This window comes from Corvus hawaiiensis, chromosome 26, assembly GCF_020740725.1.
Source record: "Corvus hawaiiensis isolate bCorHaw1 chromosome 26, bCorHaw1.pri.cur, whole genome shotgun sequence".
In the NCBI taxonomy this organism is placed as follows: Eukaryota; Metazoa; Chordata; class Aves; order Passeriformes; family Corvidae; genus Corvus; species Corvus hawaiiensis.
The window spans coordinates 38,706,376-38,728,618 of record NC_063238.1 but is presented as its reverse complement, the minus strand read 5'-3'; the positions used below and the strand labels follow the sequence as shown (position 1 = coordinate 38,728,618).

At 35.6% G+C, this 22,243-nt stretch overlaps 1 protein-coding gene across 3 annotated transcripts in view; it reads right to left on the bottom strand.

Moving 5' to 3' along the window:
- Positions 1-282: 282 nt before the first annotated feature.
- KHDRBS3 (KH RNA binding domain containing, signal transduction associated 3) overlaps positions 283-22,243 on the bottom strand; it is a 92,001-nt gene continuing 70,040 nt past the window's right edge. For 2 of the 3 annotated variants that reach the window (XM_048286407.1, XM_048286409.1), the window contains 4 exons: positions 7,964-8,022; positions 3,509-4,619; positions 3,040-3,096; positions 283-1,026 (listed from right to left, as the gene is read on the bottom strand). In XM_048286407.1, coding sequence (XP_048142364.1) covers positions 4,528-4,619; positions 7,964-8,022 — 151 coding nt within the window. In that variant the 3' untranslated portion in view covers positions 283-1,026; positions 3,040-3,096; positions 3,509-4,527. The remainder of the gene's footprint in view (positions 1,027-3,039; positions 3,097-3,508; positions 4,620-7,963; positions 8,023-22,243) is intronic. The other variant, XM_048286408.1, reaches the window with a different exon arrangement.

The window sequence follows — 22,243 nt, the reverse complement described above, 5'->3', positions numbered from 1 at the left end:
AAATCTTATTTTTATCCACATCCCCACAACTTCAAAGCTGTATTTCAGTAGTCAGTATATGGAATTAGAAGTTATGAAAACCTGTTGAAGAGGCAGCATTTTGGTGTGGAACTATCAACTGGTATTGTTTATGTTCAAAATAGCAACAACACAGAACCAAATAATGCTTTTGTTGGCAATAAATTGAGATTCAGTGAAAAAAATGCATCTGATGGAACCGTAACTGAGGAATGGGACACACATGCTTTGCAAGCACTATTTATGAAAAAGAACACAAGAAAATAAATTATCAGAACTTTATTTCTGTTACAAATTATCACAAACACAATTAATATAAAACAGAAAGCACTGAGGAAACATGACAGTTGGATACAAGATTTATCAAGGTGTAAAAGCCTCATCCAAGACTCTACTACTAGAAAACTTGTGACTGTGTATTAGGGAAAAGATTTCTATGCAACAAACACCAAGTGAAAGAGAATAAGCAGCATAGTATAATTGACAGGGATTAAACACCTTGTTATACAAGTTTTTGAAGGAAATGGAAAGTTGGAGCATTATTTCTACCTAAGAGTCTTGTTTGAAGCAGACTTGTTTACAATTAGCTATTAAAAAAAGCTTCAGCAGAAAACACCAATCTTCATTTTAACTTATCCATGTTGTTCATACATTAGACAAGCTATTTCCAAAAGCATTTAAGTTCTAGTCATGAGACTTCACACACTCTCTTACACTTGCTGCATAAGGCTAAAAAGAGTCACTAAAGAACGGGAGGTTGTGTTATTGCTTTGTAACAGAAACTTAGGATGGAAATTCTTTATTGAGCTCCAAATAAAACATTGTTGCATCACTATACAATTAAGAGTTTCAATATACAATTATTTTAAAAAGTGTATGCTGTTACACACTTTAAGGCTTTCATACAAGAAATGCTGAGCAAGATTTTCATACTCCATCTCATCAGTGTCTGAGCACACGGGTAAGTACAATGCTCTAAGCAGTCCATAATTAACATGGCAGAAGTTCCTGAAAAAGAGCAAAATACACTTCATTTGCATGTATCTTGAGAGGAGAGATCATGAATTCTCTGAAGCCTGTCAGACTGTAAGTAGGGGAATCAGACAATTACATATATAAAAAATGTATGTAGATCTAGGCAAGCATTGCAGTAACTGCTATCATTGAAATTCAGTGAAAATGTTGTAAGAAGATTCAGTAAAGGCCAATTGTTGATATGATTAAAATTACTTGTTTGACTGGTAACATACAGTAACAGTGTCAGAGTACAAAACTCTACTAGAATGGAAAAACACTTCTAAGTTGTTTGTCATAATGGAAGAAAGGCTGCATTCTACATTGGTTTTCTTTCATGTAGAGACCTTCTTAGATTATTTTTCCTTCTGCTCAAAATCTAATGGATTTAATTTAAGAGATTACCCCACAGAAAAAAAATACCCCCAAGAGAAATGCAATAGCAGAACAATGCTAATGCATGTTATTTTAGGAAATATCAAGAGAAGTTTTGCACTGCAAGAATACAGTTTTGAAGAGTATCTAATACCAGTTGTTTGATTGGATGTAGTTTATTGTGCAGACACAGCAGTAAGAATTGATACAGAATTTTTTTAAGAGGCATGGAAACATTTTCATAGGAGAAGTAAGATGTATCAATGTGGAGCATTGGAAGAAGGAAGACTTAATTCATATGGTAATCATTCAATGGTGCACTTAAAGAGCCTCTATTATCAGGGAGTCACATTTTTCCACCCCAAAGGGAACCTGAAGCAATTCAAGATTCTCTAGGACTTCAGGGCAGAGTAGCAGACAAGTGGCACAAATCACACATGCTGATCACACATTCATCCTCCATACTGGAGACACTAAGAAAATAAGGCATTAAATAAAAGAGTTGGATAAACACTACAGAACACTGAATCCATTTCTGATTCACTTATTTATCTACTAGCCACCCTTGCTCCTAGATATTTTAGTTTCAACCCTTCAAGTTTCATTCTGTCTGTTTAATACAATACATGATGTTTGCAGATGAACACTTCCTATGTAATTCATCATATTATGTGATTTAAGATGTGAACAGAAGGAGAGATTTGGCCAATTGTTATAAATATTTTTAAAAGATATTTATATATTCAGTTTTGCCATAACAATTCTAGCAGCTGGTATTAAATCTCTGCCCTCTGAGCCCCAAATGGGAGAAATCTTCTTCAAGCTCTCCTACTCTTAAATAGTACTTTGATTTAAGCCCTTAAAATGCTCAAAGCTGTTCTAAAGCCATTTTATATGTACAAAAGGTTCCTTTAGCCAGTGACAGCAGCCTCTTAAATTTACTGCAGTACACAGAGGCAGTGCAACTTATGCAGTATTTCACAGTACAGAGCTCCATTTATCTGAGCCTTGTCAACTAAAGGCACTGAGATCATGAGGTTAGCAGGAAGAATTACCATTCCTAGTAGAAAAAAAATCTGTTTTGTTTAAAATATACACCATCTGAGCATAAATACAATTAAGTTATTTCTTATTTTATATATTGAATTGACAAGAAACAGTAAAGCCAGCTACTCTTCAGCTAATGCCTCTTAATGGATTTGTTCTCCTTCAATTAATGCCAGAAGTCAGTCTGCTACTTGTGCAAAAATGCTTAACTTTGAAAATCAGTCTGCAAAATGTATTTTTCAACTTCAGACATTTTTGTTGACCAGATTAGGGTTTTAAATTCCCTTTTGAAAACTACAAGCATCAAATTACATTCAGTTTCTTCAGCTACCTCTGTCCAATCAAATACCCAATGGGTTGAGATGCTGTCAAAGCTATGCACACCTTTCAATAAACTGCCAGGGGAGTGTCCATACATTGTGACAATTTAAGGTCCTGATTAATGATAGTTCAAAACTATTACTTTTCTAACCAGAATTGAACACAGACAGTGACACCTAAATTAAAGCCTTGTGTAGAATTAAGGACCTCATCAAAAGTTCCATTATTTATCTAATAATTTCACAGATGAGTAAACATACTTACCAAAGCATCAGAAGGTTAGGGTTTTTGTTCTCTTGGCTGTCCAAGGAGGTGAGTTTCCTGACAAGAGGGAAAAAAAAAAAGGTATTATTACTAAATTTCAAAGAATTTAAAACAAAAAATAAAGAAAACAAAGTAAATCAAACTATAGAAACAATGCTTAAAAAAAAGCATTAGATAACATTTGCAATGTTTAAGTTACTAGAATTTATGGAAAAATAATATATTACAAACTATTGGTTATGAGGTTTTACAGTTGTTTAATAGGGAATAGTTTGTCCAAATTTAACTAGCTAGGCTAAGGCTTTTTAGATGACTAACACAAATTAAACGTTTTAAAATGAGAATTTAAGTGTCCTCACAAGTCTTTCCTACATTCTAAAATGAAACTTTCTAAGTTGTAGCCTCCCTGTTTTTATTGGTTATATTAAGATAACTTAAGTGAGATTAAAATCTTATTTGATTTATTTACCTTTGCAAATGAAGACCGTTTTAAGGGTTACACATCCTCTGCCTCTGACGAAAGCGACCTCAATTAGTCAAGTCAGAAAGTCTTTAAAAGCTTTGTGTTTATTGCTTCCAGCACGGAGCGAGGTGGTCATTAACGTACCAAAATTCTCATAAAAATTCCAAAGTTGCACTAGTGAAAAAATGCTCAACAAGGTGAAAACTAGTCACATTTTTTTCCAGAAAATTCATTAGCTATTTTAAACCATTTTTTAACAAAAAGTATTTTGATTTAATGTGGCACTCAAGCAGATCCATACCATTTGGATATTTTAAACAGCATTTATATCTACTGTGAGTATATAGAGATATACATTTAGGTTTAAACCATTTTGTTTTAAAAGAAGTTGCACAATGTTTAATATGAGCCTTTTATGCTGATCACTGTTAAACATTTCTCCCTGTTTACTACTATTTATGAAGTTTTATTATAAGATAAAGCATAAAATTAATCTCACACACACTGATTTTCTTTCAAAAGTTTATTTAGTATCAAGCAAGGGTAAAACTTTGCTTAACACTACAGAACATTTCAAGACTTGAGTTACAAAATACCACATTATTCGCATTTGTAGTTTGCTTCCCTTTTTACTCATGTTTGCAAAGAGAAAATCTAGCAAATGGCTGAAAATAAAAGCTAAAAACTAAATTGTTGAAAACCTTTAAAATAAAAGGTTACGCTTATGTTAAAAAGAATGGACTAATGTATTTAGTAAACCTATTTTTTGTTTAACACTAGTTAATCAAGGGTTATTTTTTGATCACCTATTTTTTCAAACACAGTTTGGAAATAACAAAGTTCCTTTTTTTACGTATCTTTCTGCCCAGGTTGTTCTTTCAACAAAATGTTTTAAGTTCAGTCCATCCATTCAGATTTTTTATGCACTTTGAGTTAATAAAAAGGGATTGTTCATAGAAAAAATTACTTTGAACAGTATACAGGACTGGTGGAGATTGGGTATTTCACAACATCAGACAGTACAATCAGTATCTGGCATATGGCTGGTCTCTGTAGACTCCTTTTGTTGTCCTTGCAGAAGGTGTCTTGTGTCGTGAGTTGGTCCATTCTTCTTGCCCTACAAGAAAAGAAAATATGGTCAGAGCCCTTCCAACATTCTCAGATGCTGAACTTAATTTTTCTTATCTGTGAATCAGACACATTCTGTTTACAGAAACCAAGGTTTACAAAGTGAGGTCTAACACTTGAAACAAAAAATCTGGGTACAACACATCTATCTGAGCTATCCCACGGTGATTTCTCAGCATGTAAGAGCAGGGACTGTGACAGGCTAATGGCAAAAATATTTAGGACTGTGGAAGTTCAGCTGGACCTGCTTGTTGGACATGGCCAGAAATTTCAGCTCCAGTAGCAGACACACCAATAATTGCAATGGGATGAATTGAATGGAGGCTATGAATTATGTATACTGAAATAAAATGCCCTCAAAAATAAGTTTCTCTGCATCAGTACCAATTTAGGCCTAATTCAAACACGCAAACCAAGCCTCAAGTATCACTACCAATACCTGTGGTTTTTAACATTCTAGGGCAAATATTCCATTTTTCTGGAGGTAAACATACACCTCCCCTGAAATGCAATAAATAGGAGGGCAGATTATAAAAAAAAAAGTTAAAAGGATAAGAAACGTTGGTTGCTTGAATTTTGGCTATAAAATAAATTTGTAAAAAAAGCTCATGCTATATTTAACGATTCATGATCCTACCACCTTCTAATGGTAATATATATTTTTAAGAAGTAGCAAAAATTTATTATTTTAAATGAGAGTCAGACCTACTATGCCAGGGAACATACAGGATTAAAATGCAGTGTAATGAAACAGTACTTGGGTACACTTTAATGATGTAAAAAAATCAGAATACTATGTCACATCTGTGAGAAAAAAACTTTAAAAAGGAGCACAAAAAAAAAAACAACCCCAAACCAAAAAACAAACAAAAAAACCCAAACAAACAAACAAAAAAACAAACCAAAAAGCAAAACCACCTTAAAACAGTGTATGTATTTCCATATCTATTTTTGCAGAATAGCCCTAAACAGACAGGTGCCCCAGTGAACCCAATGCAATCAGAAACTAAAGGTGGAATCCAAATCTATGGTAGAAAAAAAATGTAAACATCCCGTTGTCTTTCTAGTCCATTAAAAAAAATAAAACAACCCCAAAGAACCCCTGCACTTCGAATACTGAGGTAACTTGCTCTGACATGAGATATCTGAAATTAGATGACAAGAATCCCATATGTCAAGGGTTCAGTTTCACAATCCCTTCGCAGAAGCCTCATCCTAACAACTTTTTAATAATGTAGGTGGTAGGTGGCTGTCTACAGAGTCCAGGCTATAAATCATACCCAGGTGGTCAGGACATTTGCCTAGGAGGTAAAAGGAACAAGTTCAATTCCGTGTAAGGCTGAAAGAATTAAACTTGCACCTCAGGCAAGTTCCATGGGTATATGGTAACAACCTCTCGTGCTTCTTCGTCACACAGAAAGCAAGACTTGCGTTAAAAAAAGACCCTGAGCCTAATGCCTAAGAGTATGGGCAGGTGACTGAAGGGTAGGAACTAAAAATATCCAAGCTTTTACACTGCTGCAAGAACTGTTTAAATGAAAAGAGCAGTCTTGATTACAGTTTCAGGGGAATACTTCCTCTTTTTCAAGCAGCTGATCAAATCAGCAGGGTAAAGAGTTACCTTACTGTTTCTCAGCTTTCATTTGGTGCTGTTCAGGGCTCCAAATCCTAAAAACACTGATATTCTTCCTACATCCTCTGGATTGTCGCCTGAGTTTCTCAGAGGCAAAGTTCAGATACCTCCTGGGAATCTGAATTTCCTCCTGCCCAGCACTTGACAACTACCTGCTGACTAGGCAGTCCTACTTAGTTTTGAGGCACCTAATGTTCTTTACATACAGTGAAGATGGTTATTAAACTCTAACTCTGCTTTTAAGGGATATACTTAAGAAATAAAGTGTATACATGTTTATATGTGCAAAAACTACAGTGGCTGCAACCCATAATCATTCTTCTAAGGTATTTATAGTCTTTCTCTCAACCTGAATAAATACATCACTTAATATTCTGAGTGGCTGTGCTTTGATAAATAGAAAACCAATTTTAAATGCAAAAGCAATGAAAAATCCGTATTTTCAAGCTTAAATACTGCAATCAATATCTCTCCCCATCAATCCATCTACATTAAGCAGTTTCATACATTTTTTCCCCCATCAATTTTGCATTAATGAAATAGTCTTAGAAATAGAAGGTTTATAATGGCAAACAGTTTATTTTAATGCTGAAATAAAGATTTAAGCTATATATCTATCAACAGCAACTGGAAATGCTGGGGGACAGAGGAATTTCAAGTGACCTCTTCTTTTGATGAACTGACTCTTCCCTTAAGCAAAATAATCAGTTTAAGCAGATACGTTGGGCAAACTACAGCATTAGGTGCATTTATCACAACTTAGTTAAGGTCATTTTAGTTTTCAGCAGGAAGCACTTCCAAGTGGAGCTAAAGAAACAGACCTTGGAGAATTTTAAGTAGAGCTCTAAAATCATTGAAGTATTCAATACTCAGAATCACAACTTTTACACAGGTTACTAACAAACCTCAAATGTCTGAGATTTGAGAGACCTAGACTGTATTTCTCTGATCTCTAGCCAGAGACTTAACATTTATCCCTTAAACAAAGGTGCCTTTTAATATGTTTTATGCTTCTAACCGTAACAGATTTCTTTAATTAAACCTGTCACTACCACACTTCTATATATAAAAAAAAGTGATCTTTACCACTGGTGTATGTTTTTTGCTTCATTATGCACTGTTTTGTCTCTATACAGAGTAACCCACTGCCCTCATGTCTATTAGCTACCTAAAGCACTTCCCTAACCTTTACATAATGACTCTCCGCTTGATTTCCCAAGACTGATGCAAGAAAATGAACTAATACAAAAAGACCATACAAAGCTAAAACACACTCAATTAGGCCCTAATTCAGCTGGGAGCTTCACCATATTCTTACCTTGTACCAAGTCTCAGTGCCAGCTGTGCCACACCAGAAGCATTTGCTTTTGGCAGACAAAAGTTCCTGGAAAAAGGTCCTACACCCCCATTTTTTTTCCTTAAAACTCATTGAATGTGACATGGAAAGGCTGCGTGCATCATGATTTAAGTTTTATTTTCTCTACTTCTTTGGTTTTAGTTTCCCATGACTGCGTTAGCTAACAGACCACAGAGGGCATTTTTCTCAATAAGCACACAAGGAGCTCTGTGACAGCTCAGGAATCCCTGAGCAGCCGTTACCTGCTGCAGGACTGAGCCTTGCCTCATGGAAATTATCCTTTCATTAGTTTTTTTTTTCAAGAGTCTGCTGCTGCAATCATTGAGCTGATAAAGCCACTCACCGTAGGAGTCGTAGGTGTCTTCACTCAGTCCGTGGCCATAGTCATAGTAATCCGCTCCACTGCAGGGCAGGAGGGACGTGGAGAGAACAAGAAAGAAACAGTTATGAGAAGAAATACTTATTACTTATTCTATCCTTGAAAAGAAAGCTTAAATGATATAGGACATGGCCTGAGAATGGTGAGCATCCATGTGTCAGTGACAACTGAGGTCCTGCTTGTTTATTAATTAGAAACTATATTTAATTCCATTTAGGATTTTTTTTCATCACTCAGCTACTCATCCACGTTGTAAATGCAGATGTGGGAATTTTTCATTTAAAATTACAGTTGGGAAGGTTAAAGATCTTAAAAGTGTTAATGAAAAAACTGGAGATGTAGGTACTGAACCAATTAATTTGTCTTATAAACTTTTTTCATTATCTACTGCTGCCTGGTATTTTGCCTTTGTATCTTCAAATTCACTGATAAGATTGCAATAAAAGGCAAACAGTTTGCTGACGGGAGGGTTATACAGCTGTTGTGTGTGTACAACTTCCAGTGTCTTCAAAACAAAACAGAAGAACACAAATATAAATGCTATCATTTTAACAGGAAGATAAGAAATTACAGTAGGAACTATGCAAAAAGCTGAAATCTGTAGTTGTTAGGATTCAAAAGTGTGTATGAATACCATAACCATGGCCTAAACCAGTCTTCCATTTCATAATGGTATTTATATTTGGTATATCATGGTATCTATATTTGGTATCTTACTGGTATTCAGACCCTTGAATGGAAAGTGAAGAACAATCCTTAGTACACACTATTCCATTATGCTTCCAGATTTCATGTAAGTCTAGCTATGTGTAGTCTTTTACACAATTTGTAGGACATGAAAATCAAATGCCTAAATAATTTTTTTTTCCTTTTCTTTCTAACCATAGCCAGACTCAGGGCTGACAATATTCAGAAAATACTCTACAAACTGATGCTACCAAGTCTGAGTGAAAAGGAAATCACTAATATATGATCACTAGCAAGTAATTACTGATATTGACAAAATGTTCCTAACATTAGATTGATTGCTAACAAAATAAACAACAGAGAGAAAATAAAAAATTTATAGCCTTAACACAAATTAGCAGGTAAAGCATTTACACAAAACAAACAACACATCACAATTACTTCCGAACTGACAAAATAATTTGTTGTGCTTGGGTTGTTTGTGTTTTAGTTTGGGTTTCTTTTTTTTTTTTCCCAAACTAAAAATTTTTAAATCCCACAAAATAACCAGGCCAGAAAAAAATACAGTTTTGGTGTGTGCAAATGCATATCTAAAAAGTCTGGGTGAGTATTTTTAATTGCTGGTATAATGCTTCCTAAACAAAAACTTAACCAGAATGCACTGTGAAGACCCACAAAAAAGTATCACTGAAAAAACCTGTTCTCTATGGTTTCTCATGTGATGAGGACCCTAGAATAAGGGTAAAGTTTGAATAAGAAATATTTTTTCTCTGCAGCAGCCAGTAATAAAAGTCTTTATTTTGACAATGAACTGAAAACTGACATTCACTATCCTTCCACACAGCACTTATTTATTTTAAGGCTGTCATCAAGTTTAGAATAGAAGCCTAAAGCAGCTGAGCCCCATCCCTGTATCTGTCAATCCTGTCAGAATGACTTTGCAGGCTCTCATTTCATAGATCTAATATATCTATTAAACAAAAAAATGACTGATTTTACAGCACACATACTGCAAAACAAACATCAGAAAGGAAGGAACCTTTCACTTACACTGCAAGTGTATCACAACTCATCTTTATTAACAGACAAACCCTTCAAAATTAATAATCTGTCTGAAAAGCACAACTATAATGGGAAGTAACCATGCCCAGTGCAATTCAGTATTCCCAGCTTTACTTCATTCATGTTCTATGAACAATGCCAACGTTCTCCAGTCAACTCTGCGTTAAACAAACCCAAAGCTCCAGATGAGAAAACCTAAAGACCCAAAGAAAAGGGGACATACAGATGGTTGTAAGGAGTTCGGGGTGGAAAAAAAAAAAAAAAAATTTACAGAGTCTGAATGTTCCATGGCGTTATCAATCAAGACCGATGGTAATGGGTTTTTTGAGTTTTTTTAGAATTACAGAAAAACCTAGTACTGTATATGAACTTACAGCTTATAGAATTGTATTTTGTTTCAAAGCAATTGCCTGCAAAAGGAAACCTAGTCAAAACAGCCTACAACGATACCAAATTTCTAAATTGTACATTTTAACTCATCAACTGAGATAACTGAGATAGTTGAAGTCAATTCTGCTCGAGGACTAAAGTAGCTATATTAAATAATTCTTCCTTTGGACAGAAGATATGATACACATTTTTGCTTCAAAATAATCCTTTACATTTAGACTCTTTATATATATATATTCTCTGACATCTTAGCATTCTGACTGAAGGCTATTATACTTTTTATTTCCCTTAATGGATTTATTCTGCAAAGACGGGCCTTTTCATAGAATCACAGAAAGACTTGAGTTGGAAAGGACCTTAAACATCACTTAACTCCATGGGCAGGGACACCTTCCCTAGGACCAGGTAGCTCAGGTTGCTCCTCTTCCTTTCATTTTGTCTCATAGAAAGGAAAAAAAAAAAACATCCACGATCCCAGTTCATTTTCTTCTTTACCTCATGTGACTCCCTCCTTTCACAAAAAAAGGATAAAATATGCCACGGATTCTTTCCTTTTTAACCCAGCAAGACTAAAACACAGACTCTGCTTGGAGTTCTTTTGTTTTCAGATGTGAATTGTCTTCATAAAACCACTTTCTTTATTTTTCCTCGTTTCCTATGACTCTTCTTTTTAAATAAATAATTAAAATAATTACATGCTATAGCCAGCTGAGTTTTCAAGCATCTTCATAACCATCAAGTAAATGGTACAAGTTCAATTAACACTGGAGTATTAGATGTGATTCAGATCTTTTGTACACACAGACACTTTGCTTATGTCCCTCTCTTTTTAACTTCTTTTGTATTCCCATTCCAGAGTAATGGCTTTGGACTGACAAGAGAGAAGACAGAGATAGCAAATAAAAAATGCTTTGATTTTCCATGTCAGCATAAAAAATTGGAACCACTTAATGCTATGGAAGGATTAGAAAACAACAATAAATTTAAGTATTTTGTTTCTAATTGCTGAGGGCTGGGCAGTAATCCTACAATGTTCAGAAGAAGTGTGAAGTGAGGCTTAAATAGTTTAAATAAGGCTGGGGGAAGTGCCTGTTTTCTGTGTTAAGAGAAAAAGCTTCACACAAAAAGGAGCAAGCTCAGATTTTAGCACAGCATCACTGATGAAGTAGAAATGCTTCTCTAAGACTTTATTTAGTAAACTAGAGGACTGGGAAGCTTCCTGCCATTCCTCTAGAATCACTACGAGAAGTATCTTAAATACTTTAATTTAGAGGTATTCAACATAAGCCTTCAAAGGCTCTATGAAAAACGACCTCAATTTCTTAGGCTTTTCTACTAAGCAGATTTGTTGCTGAAAATATTGATGAACCACTGAGTGCTGTGGTTTAGTTGACATGGTGGTGTTTGGTCAAAGGTTGGACTTGACTTGGAGGTCTTTTCCAACCTCAATGATTCTGTGGCTCCGTATCAGAAGAGCTCACCAGGCTATTTTGGGACAATCCTAAAAGAGGCAGATCAACCACACAATCCGAGTCTACTCCCAAAAATGCACAAAGGTAGCAAAAATATATTGCAATTAATTCATGTGATGGCCACAGCTCTTTATATGTGATACAGACATCTTTTAGAATGGTCATTAACACATTTCTGTGCTTGAAAGAGAAGCCGTGTGGCAGGGAGCCTGGCTGCTCAGGAAAGATTAAAAGGTCTCTGACTGAAAGCTTCCAGTTTACTGAAAATCCCAGACTTAAGCACTGACAACCCTGGTATAAGAACCGAGTGATCTGAAACTTTCTTTGGCGTCTGATGAAAAACAGCCTTTGCAACACAGTTCCGCTTCCAGTAATGCTTATTAGGGAAAAACTGACCAAAATTTCTGCTTTTTCTTTTTTTACATGAGTATCACAAGTAACTTTGATCCCTTTAGACAGAAACCAGGACAGTTTCAGAAGGTGACAATAAAACCCTTAGAAGAACTACGGTTTCCTTTTGTGCCAAGGGAAGCTCCACAAGCACCACCCTTTGTGCTTCTACAGAGTTGCACAGAATAGCAAAGCAGAGAAAACAAATGAGGATCTCTCTAGCCAGAGTTCTTACATGATAGACCCTGACTGATATGATCACATGTGAAGAGAACTCTTCCATAAGGATAAGCCTCTTTCCATCATTCCTGTCAGATCTTCACGCTCAGCTACTTTTGATAACAAAAAACATCTGTCAACAGAAGAGTGTCCAAGACAACAATCACTGCAGTGAAGCTTCTCATAACTCTGTAATTGTCTTGAACATTGAGTAGCTGCTCTCAATGCTTCTGTAAATCACTAGAATGCCCTATTCTGGAACCCAGCTTACAGCAGGGCAGCAGAAATCCAGGATATCAAGAGGAGACCCACATCTTTGCTTGTATCTTGTAGATAAATTTTTAGTTAATACCCAGTTCTGCTGCTACTTAGTAAAGATTTCTTTAGTACATATTATTATCCCTGCAGCTCAGTTTATGTCTGTAAAACAGATAATGATCTCAGAAAACAATTTAGACCCCTATGTGAAAGTTTTATAAAATACAGAAAAATGATGCAATCTTCCTTGAATTATAGTCTATCGTACTCTCAAATGGAACCTACAAACAGCAGATCTGTTACTGGTCAGATCTGTTATCTGTTACCTAAAAGGTGACCAGAGTGCCCTCTCAAGGATCCCCTTAGCTATCACTATTTAGGAATTACTTTTTATGGCAGAAATGGTGAGACATTTCAGTTCTGAATAGTGAAATATCCTCAGAGGTATCTGCATTCTGGTGCTACCTACCAGGCACGGAACGATCTAGGTATTTCTCGCAGAACTGTACAGTTGCCTAAAACAGTTTTACCATCTGAAATGTCCAGTTACTGCTGTCTCAATTAGTCTTTCCCCCCAGGCCCACTACATTCTCATGTCCCACCTCTCAAAAAGGAAAGGAAAATGGCAATTAAAAGAGGTGACTGGAGCACATGGTTCAAACAAGGCTTCTCGGGAACCGCAGCAGCAGCAGGAGCTACAGCTTTACCTTGAAACTATGCTGTATGAATACAGCAACAGTACATCCCCGAACATGAGAAATGTTAACCATATTAATGTCAAAAATTTGCTGCATCAAATAAAGCACCAGCAGAAAAACTAAAAGCTAAGGTTGCATAAATTCAGCATTTTGGCTGGTGAATTAGAACCAAGCCCCAGCCACCCCAGACCACATCTGTCTGGTTTGCAAGGCAGGGTGTGAACTGCTACGAGAGGAAGCTAAACTTGAACCCTTTAACTATCCAGGTGTGTACCAATCATATTCCAGCTGCTAAATGGAGAAAAAAGACATGAAACAACATTAACATCAGAAAAAGATGTGTTTTCTTCCCTCTCTCTCCAAACAGACAAGATTACCCTGGACAGTGGAAGCAGCAGAGAATAGTGAAGATCTGAGGGATATCAGTCAAAAAATCCTTAGAGTATTCATTGCGATACTGGAAAGATCTGGGTATTATTCCAGCGAATTCTTGGTTATCCCCCAAGTCTTGCCTATGTTGTTGTCAGAGATCCAAAATGATGTCACTTGTCACAGAGTGGAGTACAAGACAACACTGCCTCGAAAACACCGTCCCCAAAAACTGCACAGGCAGTTTGTCACCATTCCATCTTCACAAATATTGCTCCACAAGATAACACACCATACCTTCTTATCTTTTTAATTTACTGAAGGAACAGTACAACTTTCAACACCTTTCTAAAAATGTGAGGCGTTACTCACCCGTTGAAATTGAAGAACATTTGAGAAAAAAGGTATCAGTCCATCCTGGCTTTATGTACTTCAAAAATAATGAGTGTGCCATCAAGGCATACATTTAGTAAAAGAAAGATTAATTGTTTTCAGGGCTGCATAATCATAAGCTTTACCACGTTCAAGATCTTTCCAGTACTTCCCTAATGTCCTTTGCACCAGCAGGATCCAAACCTTGCCCCTCCAAGTAGAGTAAGGCAGGACTCTTCCTCCTAAGGACAATTCAACCCATTTAAGTGCAAAGACTCATTTCCTGGCCTCATCTGAGCTCCACTACTTCTATCCATGTATGTGTTTCAGGTGGTTCACATACAGCACTCATGATACAATTACACTAAGATAAATGTGGTTGCAATGGTTACTAATACAATATTTTTCACCATCTATACCTGGACTATATCAGAATTGTGCTTAAAAGCACAATTTACAGCCCTCAATATTTCTACTGAAATAAAATACAAGGAGAAACAATAAAGCCATTATAAAGTTTTCCTGCAACCATCTCCCATTTTTAAGTTGCCCAATTAAGTATTTCCTTACCAACAGAAAGAAGGAACATTTTTCTTCCCTTGGAAGCAAACTGAATACAACAGGGTAGTCAAAGAGAAAACTGCAACTTTCAATTACTGCTAGTAAGCAGACAAAGTGTGTTGACTATCTACCAGCAAAACAGTGTCAAATCTTCATCTACAAAAACACGTTCTGTGACAAAAATATGCTCTGAGCTGATGCAGCCTGATTTCTCTTTCAACTAATAGGCACTGGCTTCCAAGTGTGAGTTACCAGTGACGTTCCTTCTTTACCTCACACCAGGGAAAAAAAGTCTTCCCTATATGTATCTCTCTCTCTATATATATGTCATTCTCTGTCTACTGCAAATGTAAATTTAAGATGTCCTTCCTCTAGTCTAGAGGGACTATGTAGTCTTTCTTCCTTGTATCTGTTAATCAAACTGGTGGAAAGTTAATTATAATGTGAGACATTTGAGAAGTCCTTTCTAAATGAATAACTTTAATTTGTAAGATTGATTATCCATGTTCTGTCTCCAAAGCCTGTATATCCAGCACCATTTCTACAGCATCCTGCTGATGCCTGACAACTGGAAACTCTCCACTCCTCTTTGTTATCTCCATCCTCCAAGCTTAAAACACCTTATTTAAAATAAAAAAAAGCACCCTGTAATTCATGTGAAGCCTTCATATAACTAAGATTTTTTTAACTATGATTAATTCCACAAGTTACTACTAACTACAAAACAGCACTTAATATTTAAAAAATATTCCCTGTTAATTAATTTTTTCCCTATTTTGGACTTGGAAGATCCATTTTGACCTTCCCTTTCCTCATGTTTTCACTTGTGTAATCAGTTAAAGGAAAAAAAATCAAAATCCTATCAAATACTAATACTCTTTAATTGCATTGTGGAATTCAACCACCCAGTTTAAGGTGCTGTAAAATCACCTAAGTAAAATTAAATCAATCATGCAAAATTGATATAATTTTATGAAATAATGACTTTTTTCTTGATTCCTCAATACTTTTAATTTGATGTTACTACTTTCTGTACTACTATAACACCTGCATATTAGTTTCCTGTAACAGCTTTCTAAATTTATTTTCAAATGCATTTTTACTTGTTTCCTAAATATGGAGGCACAGTCACAGTTAAATTTAATAGAAAAATCATGAAGAGAACCAAATGAATTTTACTGAGTAAATTAATTAGTACAGATGAAGAGTAAACCTAACGTTTATTAAACAGTGAAGCCATCTACCAATATCACCATGAGGACTCAAAAAAATCTTTTCCAGTTTGAGTGTACCATGAGATATGCTTGTTTTTTCCAGCCCTACAGTTGAATGATCTTAGTCTTATTCCTTTTTACTGTCATTTCAGACCAGATTTCTGTAAATCAATTAAAAAAAATTAAAATACACCAGATCACAATTAAAACTATCTATGCTACTGAGGCACTTCTGAATAGTTTACCTTGTCACATCTCAACATGTAATAAAAAAACATCTATCTAAACCTGAAAAATTAGATCTGAAAAACTGCAGTAAATAATCTCTTTCAATAATATAAGTGCAAAAATTAAGCAAGAAAACACATGGCAGGATTTTCAGTTAAAAGCTACATTAGCTTATTTATGCTAATGCCTTAAGGCTTTATTTTGCAGAATTATAACCTCCAGTACACTCTGGTACATACCAGGCGTTCATAAGCAACAGCAACACAAGATGCCAACCCTTTGCACAATCCCCAGAAATCAAACTGCTGTGGATTGATTTGATTTATAAGCCAAAGCATGAAATACAAACAGCTACAAGCATTAAAATGGAGAGAATTACATCTTGGAAAACTACAGTAAAAGACACTCGTTTGCATATAATGCATATTTATACATCCTGGAAATGCATGATTGCTGACAAACTCAACAATGTAAATTTAAAACACTGAGCATCACAAACAAACTGCTAGCAATTAACTTTCAAATACCAATAGCAACATCTCCATAAGCCAATTTCAAATCCATATGCTCAGTTCTTCATGAAAATCCTCCTATTAAACAGCAATGTCATCATCTTTTGTGACTACTAAGCACAGTTCCAAAAAACACCTGAAAATTTGAGTTCCTAGTGGAAAATGAGGAGGGTATTTCTGAGAGCTACATACTAGGAATCAGCTTCTCTTGTAACTGAACTGCTTCTGGAATAACATAAAAAGCAGTATTTAGAGATTTGAAGGATTTTACCAAACCAATTTAGTTGTATTCTTCAGGCATCAGTTTAACAATGACCACTGCCGGACTTTAAGGTGTTTTTTTCAGTCCTTTTCAACCAAACAACTAGTTTCTCCGTTCTTAGGTAACTACCACAAGCTACCAACACAAAATTCCTCAAACCTTTCACCCCACAGGGTCTTTGTGCATAGTATTCCCTATTACAAATAAATTTTCTGTCTTGACTCAGTCACTTTTGAAATCAATGGTAAAGAATGTAATGGATGATAAAGGAGGCTCAGGGGGAACCTTATCATTCCCTACAATGACCTGAAAGGAGGATGTGGAAAGGTCTCCCATGTGAGAAATACTAGATATTGGGAAAAATTTCTTCACTGAAAGGGTGGTCAGGCACTGGAACACACTGCCCAAGAAACACCATCCTGAAAGGCTTAAAAAATGTGTGGATGTGGCAACTGGGGACACGGTTTGGTGGTGAACATGGTAGAGTTGGGTTAACAACTGGATTTGATCTTGGAGGTCTTTTCCAACCTTAACAATTACATGATTCATAACATCATGTTTTTAATGTGCCTAGGACTGACCATACAGGCAGTTATGTTTTTATGCATTTAAGCAAATGATCTAAGTTTCAGCATGTAATTCTTACTTCCCAACACATAAACAACAACCAAAGAATGATTTAGTGGCACTGAATAAATGTAGGTGTACTAAAGAGAATATGCCAATTCCCTCAGCTCAGATTAGGTTAACTGGGTGGCTCCAAGGCTCACAGGGAACTTGCAGGGATTTGATTTTATCACATTGTGGTATGATTTGAAGTGATAGTAATTACTGTTAGATATGCACAAAGAGCAATTGAGAAATGCTATTTAAGCCAATGGCAAAATGATTGTTGCCAAGAGAAATTGATAGCATTGTTAGGTAAAAGTGGAAACCAGAAAACAATGCAGAAAACTGTAAACAAAGCCAGCAATTTCTCCGAGTCCTAATTTTTCCACTTTTATGCATGGGTTTAGATTAAATTCTGCAACAGAGTGAAGGTGAGATCACCTCGACTGAAGATCTAAAATACTTATAAAATTATAAATTATAATTAAACATAAAATGACATTACTACATAAATGACTCATTCTTGTCCCTCAACAGGCACTGGCATACAGCTAAACAAAGTGTTCCTCACATAGTTTAGGCTGCTGATCTCTGTTGTAGGCTAAAAAATAAAGCTAGACAAAAGCTCTTCTTTTTCCCCTAGGAAAAGTATCCCATTTTAAATGCTACCTGACAAGCCTAAAGAAATTCTTTGAAACTTCTGAGTGCCTGAAGCACACAGATGGGGTTTTTCCACTTTTTCTTTTTTTTGCACTACAGTAACTGTGTTAGCCATTCTCTCTCGACAGTAAACTTAAAAGCACACAGTAAACCCTCTAACGCTACTGGGAAGGTAACAAACCCAGCCCCCTTTCTCAGCAACCTTGCCACATAATCTGGACTTCAGCACCAAACCTCGTTCCCTGGCATGTTAACTCTCTGCAGCATCTGTCACTGCTATGAATGGTTGATCATAAGTACCTCTGTAGTCATCTCAATGCCATTAAGCAGATGGCAGTGCTAAATCCAAATGATGTAGTACATCTCCCTGGTGGACTTTGTTTCCATACACCACCATTATTCCACAATTCCTCAGTGATAAATCTTATGTATTCTAGAGAACATTAAACAGTGAGTTGACAGTGACAATTGATTTATTAGCATCCATTTCCCTTTGCCGTATTATTGTCCTCGCAAGCACTTGTGCAGATCATGTATGGAGTCACTAAGGGACCAAAAGCACTTTGGCTCAATTTGAAATCTCTTTCAGAGATTTAAAATAACTAGATTTTTTCATGCTGAAAATGTTTAAACTACAATTTTAAATGAAGATTCAACTAAATCCTCATGATTCCTCCACAACACTATTAGGTGATTTTTCATAATAAAATTGGTCTAGCATTAACACCAGGCCATCAAAGCACCCACCGCTTTCTGCAATAAATCCAAGGAAATAAATACTATTCTAGACAGGCTGGGGAAGTCCTTTTAGAGTGAGCTAAGTTGTGTAAGGATTCATACATGCTGGTGACAAGTCTCCATGTCTCTGACATAGGCAATCAGCACCAGAAGTCATGAGTTTGGCTTTCCAAATTACAATTAACATTTACCATAAGATCCTGAAAAGGTTTTTGGCACACCACTGCACATGTGACATGAGTAAATTTCTAATATATAGAAAAAATTGATAAATTTCTAATATATAGAAAAAAATTCTATGAAGGAATTCCTGACTGCATAACATGCCCTTGACTGCATATCATACAACCCTAAAGCCTGATTGCATATTGGGCATGTAGTGATAGGAAAAGAGGTTATGGCTTTAAACTAAAAGAGGAGAGATTTAGATTAGATATTATAAAGAAATTCTTTACTGGGAAGGTGATGGGGCACTGGCACAAGCTGCCCAGAAAATTTGTGAATGCTCCATCTCTGGAAGTGTTCAAGGCCAGGTTGGATGGGGCTTGAAGCAACTTGGTCTGGTGGAAGGTGTCCCAGCCCATGGCAGGAAGCTTGGAACAGAATGATTTTTGGGGTCCATTCCAACCCAAACCATTCTATGATTCTATGAAATACTTGCTATCCTCTGATTTTCAGAAATTGCAAACTATTTTTTATTAATTTTAGATTGTTTTGGTTTTTTATAACAAGACTAAGCAGTCCAGTTGATTAAACATTCCAGTTTATACTGATAAAAATAACATCTAACAATCCCTCTGCAAAAACTATACATATAATTTAATCTTCTAAAAATCAATTAAGGATCTAGCAAAGCACAGTACAGCTTCAAGGGATATTTTAAGTCGTTTTGACCATAAAAAATAATTCTGTTAAAGGACATCCTAAAGCATTATTTGGGGCTTTGTTGCATGAACAATCAAGAGTGGATAATAAAATGTTCTAAAGGAAAACAACATTTTTTTATAGGATTACAGGGCATTAAGATAGATGAAACTATCAGAAAACTCTCATGTTTCTCTCTCTGTTAGTGCTGTGGCAGGTTTTAACTCAAACTTCAGATTGCCAGGCACAAGGAAGGATACAGTCTCACACAATGTCAAATAAAATACCATTAAACTTCTAACCACTCACAATTTGCTATCAGCAAGCAGTTAGTATATAGAAAGGAATAATTTATCTGTGGAACAAACGAGGTCTCAACTACCTTAATGCACACAGAAATACACAGTGTCCTATTCTTCATATCTAAACATGTCATCCATCCTAACCCCTCTCAGATTTTGCCATTTCTGGGAAATACACTTGAAATATCCGAATTAAAAGAGCAATAAAGGAGAGTCACACTGTGTAGTGCTGAAGGTTGAATCTGGAGAATGCACTCCTGTGCACCTATACCAGAAGATCTGCTGTCATGCAACCTCTTACAGATCTCCAAAATTCCTAAAGATTTTTAAAACTCTACTGAAAGTTTCCATCTTTAACAAAGGAATCACTAAATAAGCAAAATGTTTAAAACAAAAATGAGCATTTTCACTATTTCCACCGTATCACGCAATGTACACTTGTGAGCATTAAGCCCTGTTCTTGCACTCAAACTTAGCCATATACTAAAAACTACTGCAAGTAATTTAATGAGAGAACTCAGTTGCAGTTAACTAGGTATTTCTCAAATTTCCTCTTATTATACAGTATCATTAATATCACAATATTTCTAGAGAAATCAGTATCAGAAGACTTACTAGAAATGCTATTATTTCAAGATTACTATTTTCATCTTAGAAAAGGAAAGAGTACTTCCATATACTGGTCACTAAATGATGAATTTTAAACACATGACTGCTCTCCATGTGCAAATGCAGTTTCTTTCCATGTTTTATGAGGGCAAAAAATATCAAGAATGAAATAAGGCTAAACTATGAAAACAATGCACTTTTCCCTAATTTCCTTCATAGTAACAGCATTGTAATGCACCTAAATATGGTAAGTATCTCATAGTGGTTACACAATGATTTTGCAATATGGGCTACCACTTGATATTCAGATTAAAGACAGGAATGCTGGTCTAGGTAGCTCAGATGGCTGTTTATAGTTATTACTTCTTTCCTGCCAATACTATCCTAAAAATCTTTCTGCCAAGCCAGAAAATATGCCAGAAAATGAGTGTTGATATCCTGTGAGAAACGTGCAAGTGAATAATTTCTTGTTTTGTCTTACCACAGAGCACTTAATAAAATTAGGGGAAAAAAGTCAAGCAATCATTAAAAAGATAACATTCATTAAAATCTAACAATATATGTTAGATATGTGTCTATCACAAGATATGTGAGACTACAGGGAAAATAAAAAGTAGAAAGTAGAACAATCATTTTATGAAGTATTTCATTCTAGACAACTAAGCACGTGCACATGTATCTAAGAATATTATACATATTCTTATGTATTAATCCTTTACAGGAGCAATTTCATTCCTTGGGAGATTTGCTTTTTTCCTAATTTTAGTTCAAAGGAAGAAAATCTCAATGAAAACCTTAATGTGGAAAAAAACCCAAATCCAAGTAATGTTTAATTTTGGCTCAGGCAAATTACTTTGTAATGAAGTCTAAACGTTTGTGTGCAATAAACCCATTTACCAACACTACAAGCAGGAAGCCAGAACAAAATTACAAACATAAAAGTTGAGGACTACTTTGGCAATTGTCTTTTGGGAAAAAAAAATCCATTACTAGTAACTGCTCTCAAAATGTAACCCTCTACAGAGTCTCATATTTTGAAGATTCTACACTGCTGATTTCTTAAGTCATATTTTTATCAAGCTTAGAGTCTGTAGGAGCCAAGTATCAGACACAAAGGCAATTTCATTATTTTAGTTCTCAACAGTAATGACACTTGAGCTTTCCACTATGCTTTTTCACATTGACTAAGTTGTTGAGCACAGAAAAATATTCATTTACACAACAAAACTGAAGTTGGGTGTGACAACACTACAGCAAACCAGATGCCAGGGGTAAACAGCTTGTTCTCAACTTTGCTGTGAACAGTTCTGTATTATTTCAGATAAAGCTGCATTGTAAATCTTACATATTTAGCAGAAGATAGAACATATCTGCCTCATATATATTCAGTTTAACTCCAATTCCCCACATGAGATTTATTAACAGGAACCTCAGTAACCCTACCTCCGAGGCAGGTCATAACTTTGCCATAAAATTTCAAGACATTGTCAAATACACTCCAACATCTAATACTGAGCAAATTATGAATGCTTGGTCTGAGAGAAAAAGAGTGAAAATAAATTACAACTCAGTGAAAAATGCACAGAAGTTCTCTTTCCAGACAGGCACATTGAAAATACCCAGAAGTGGAGATCATCAGCCAAGCTGCTAAATTTGTAATGGGATTTTTGCCATGAAGTTCAAACTACCACTTAAAGGAAGCAGTTTGTACTTCACAGCATATTTCCCATTATTGGGTCACACTGTGACCCAGTGTTATTCATGGAGT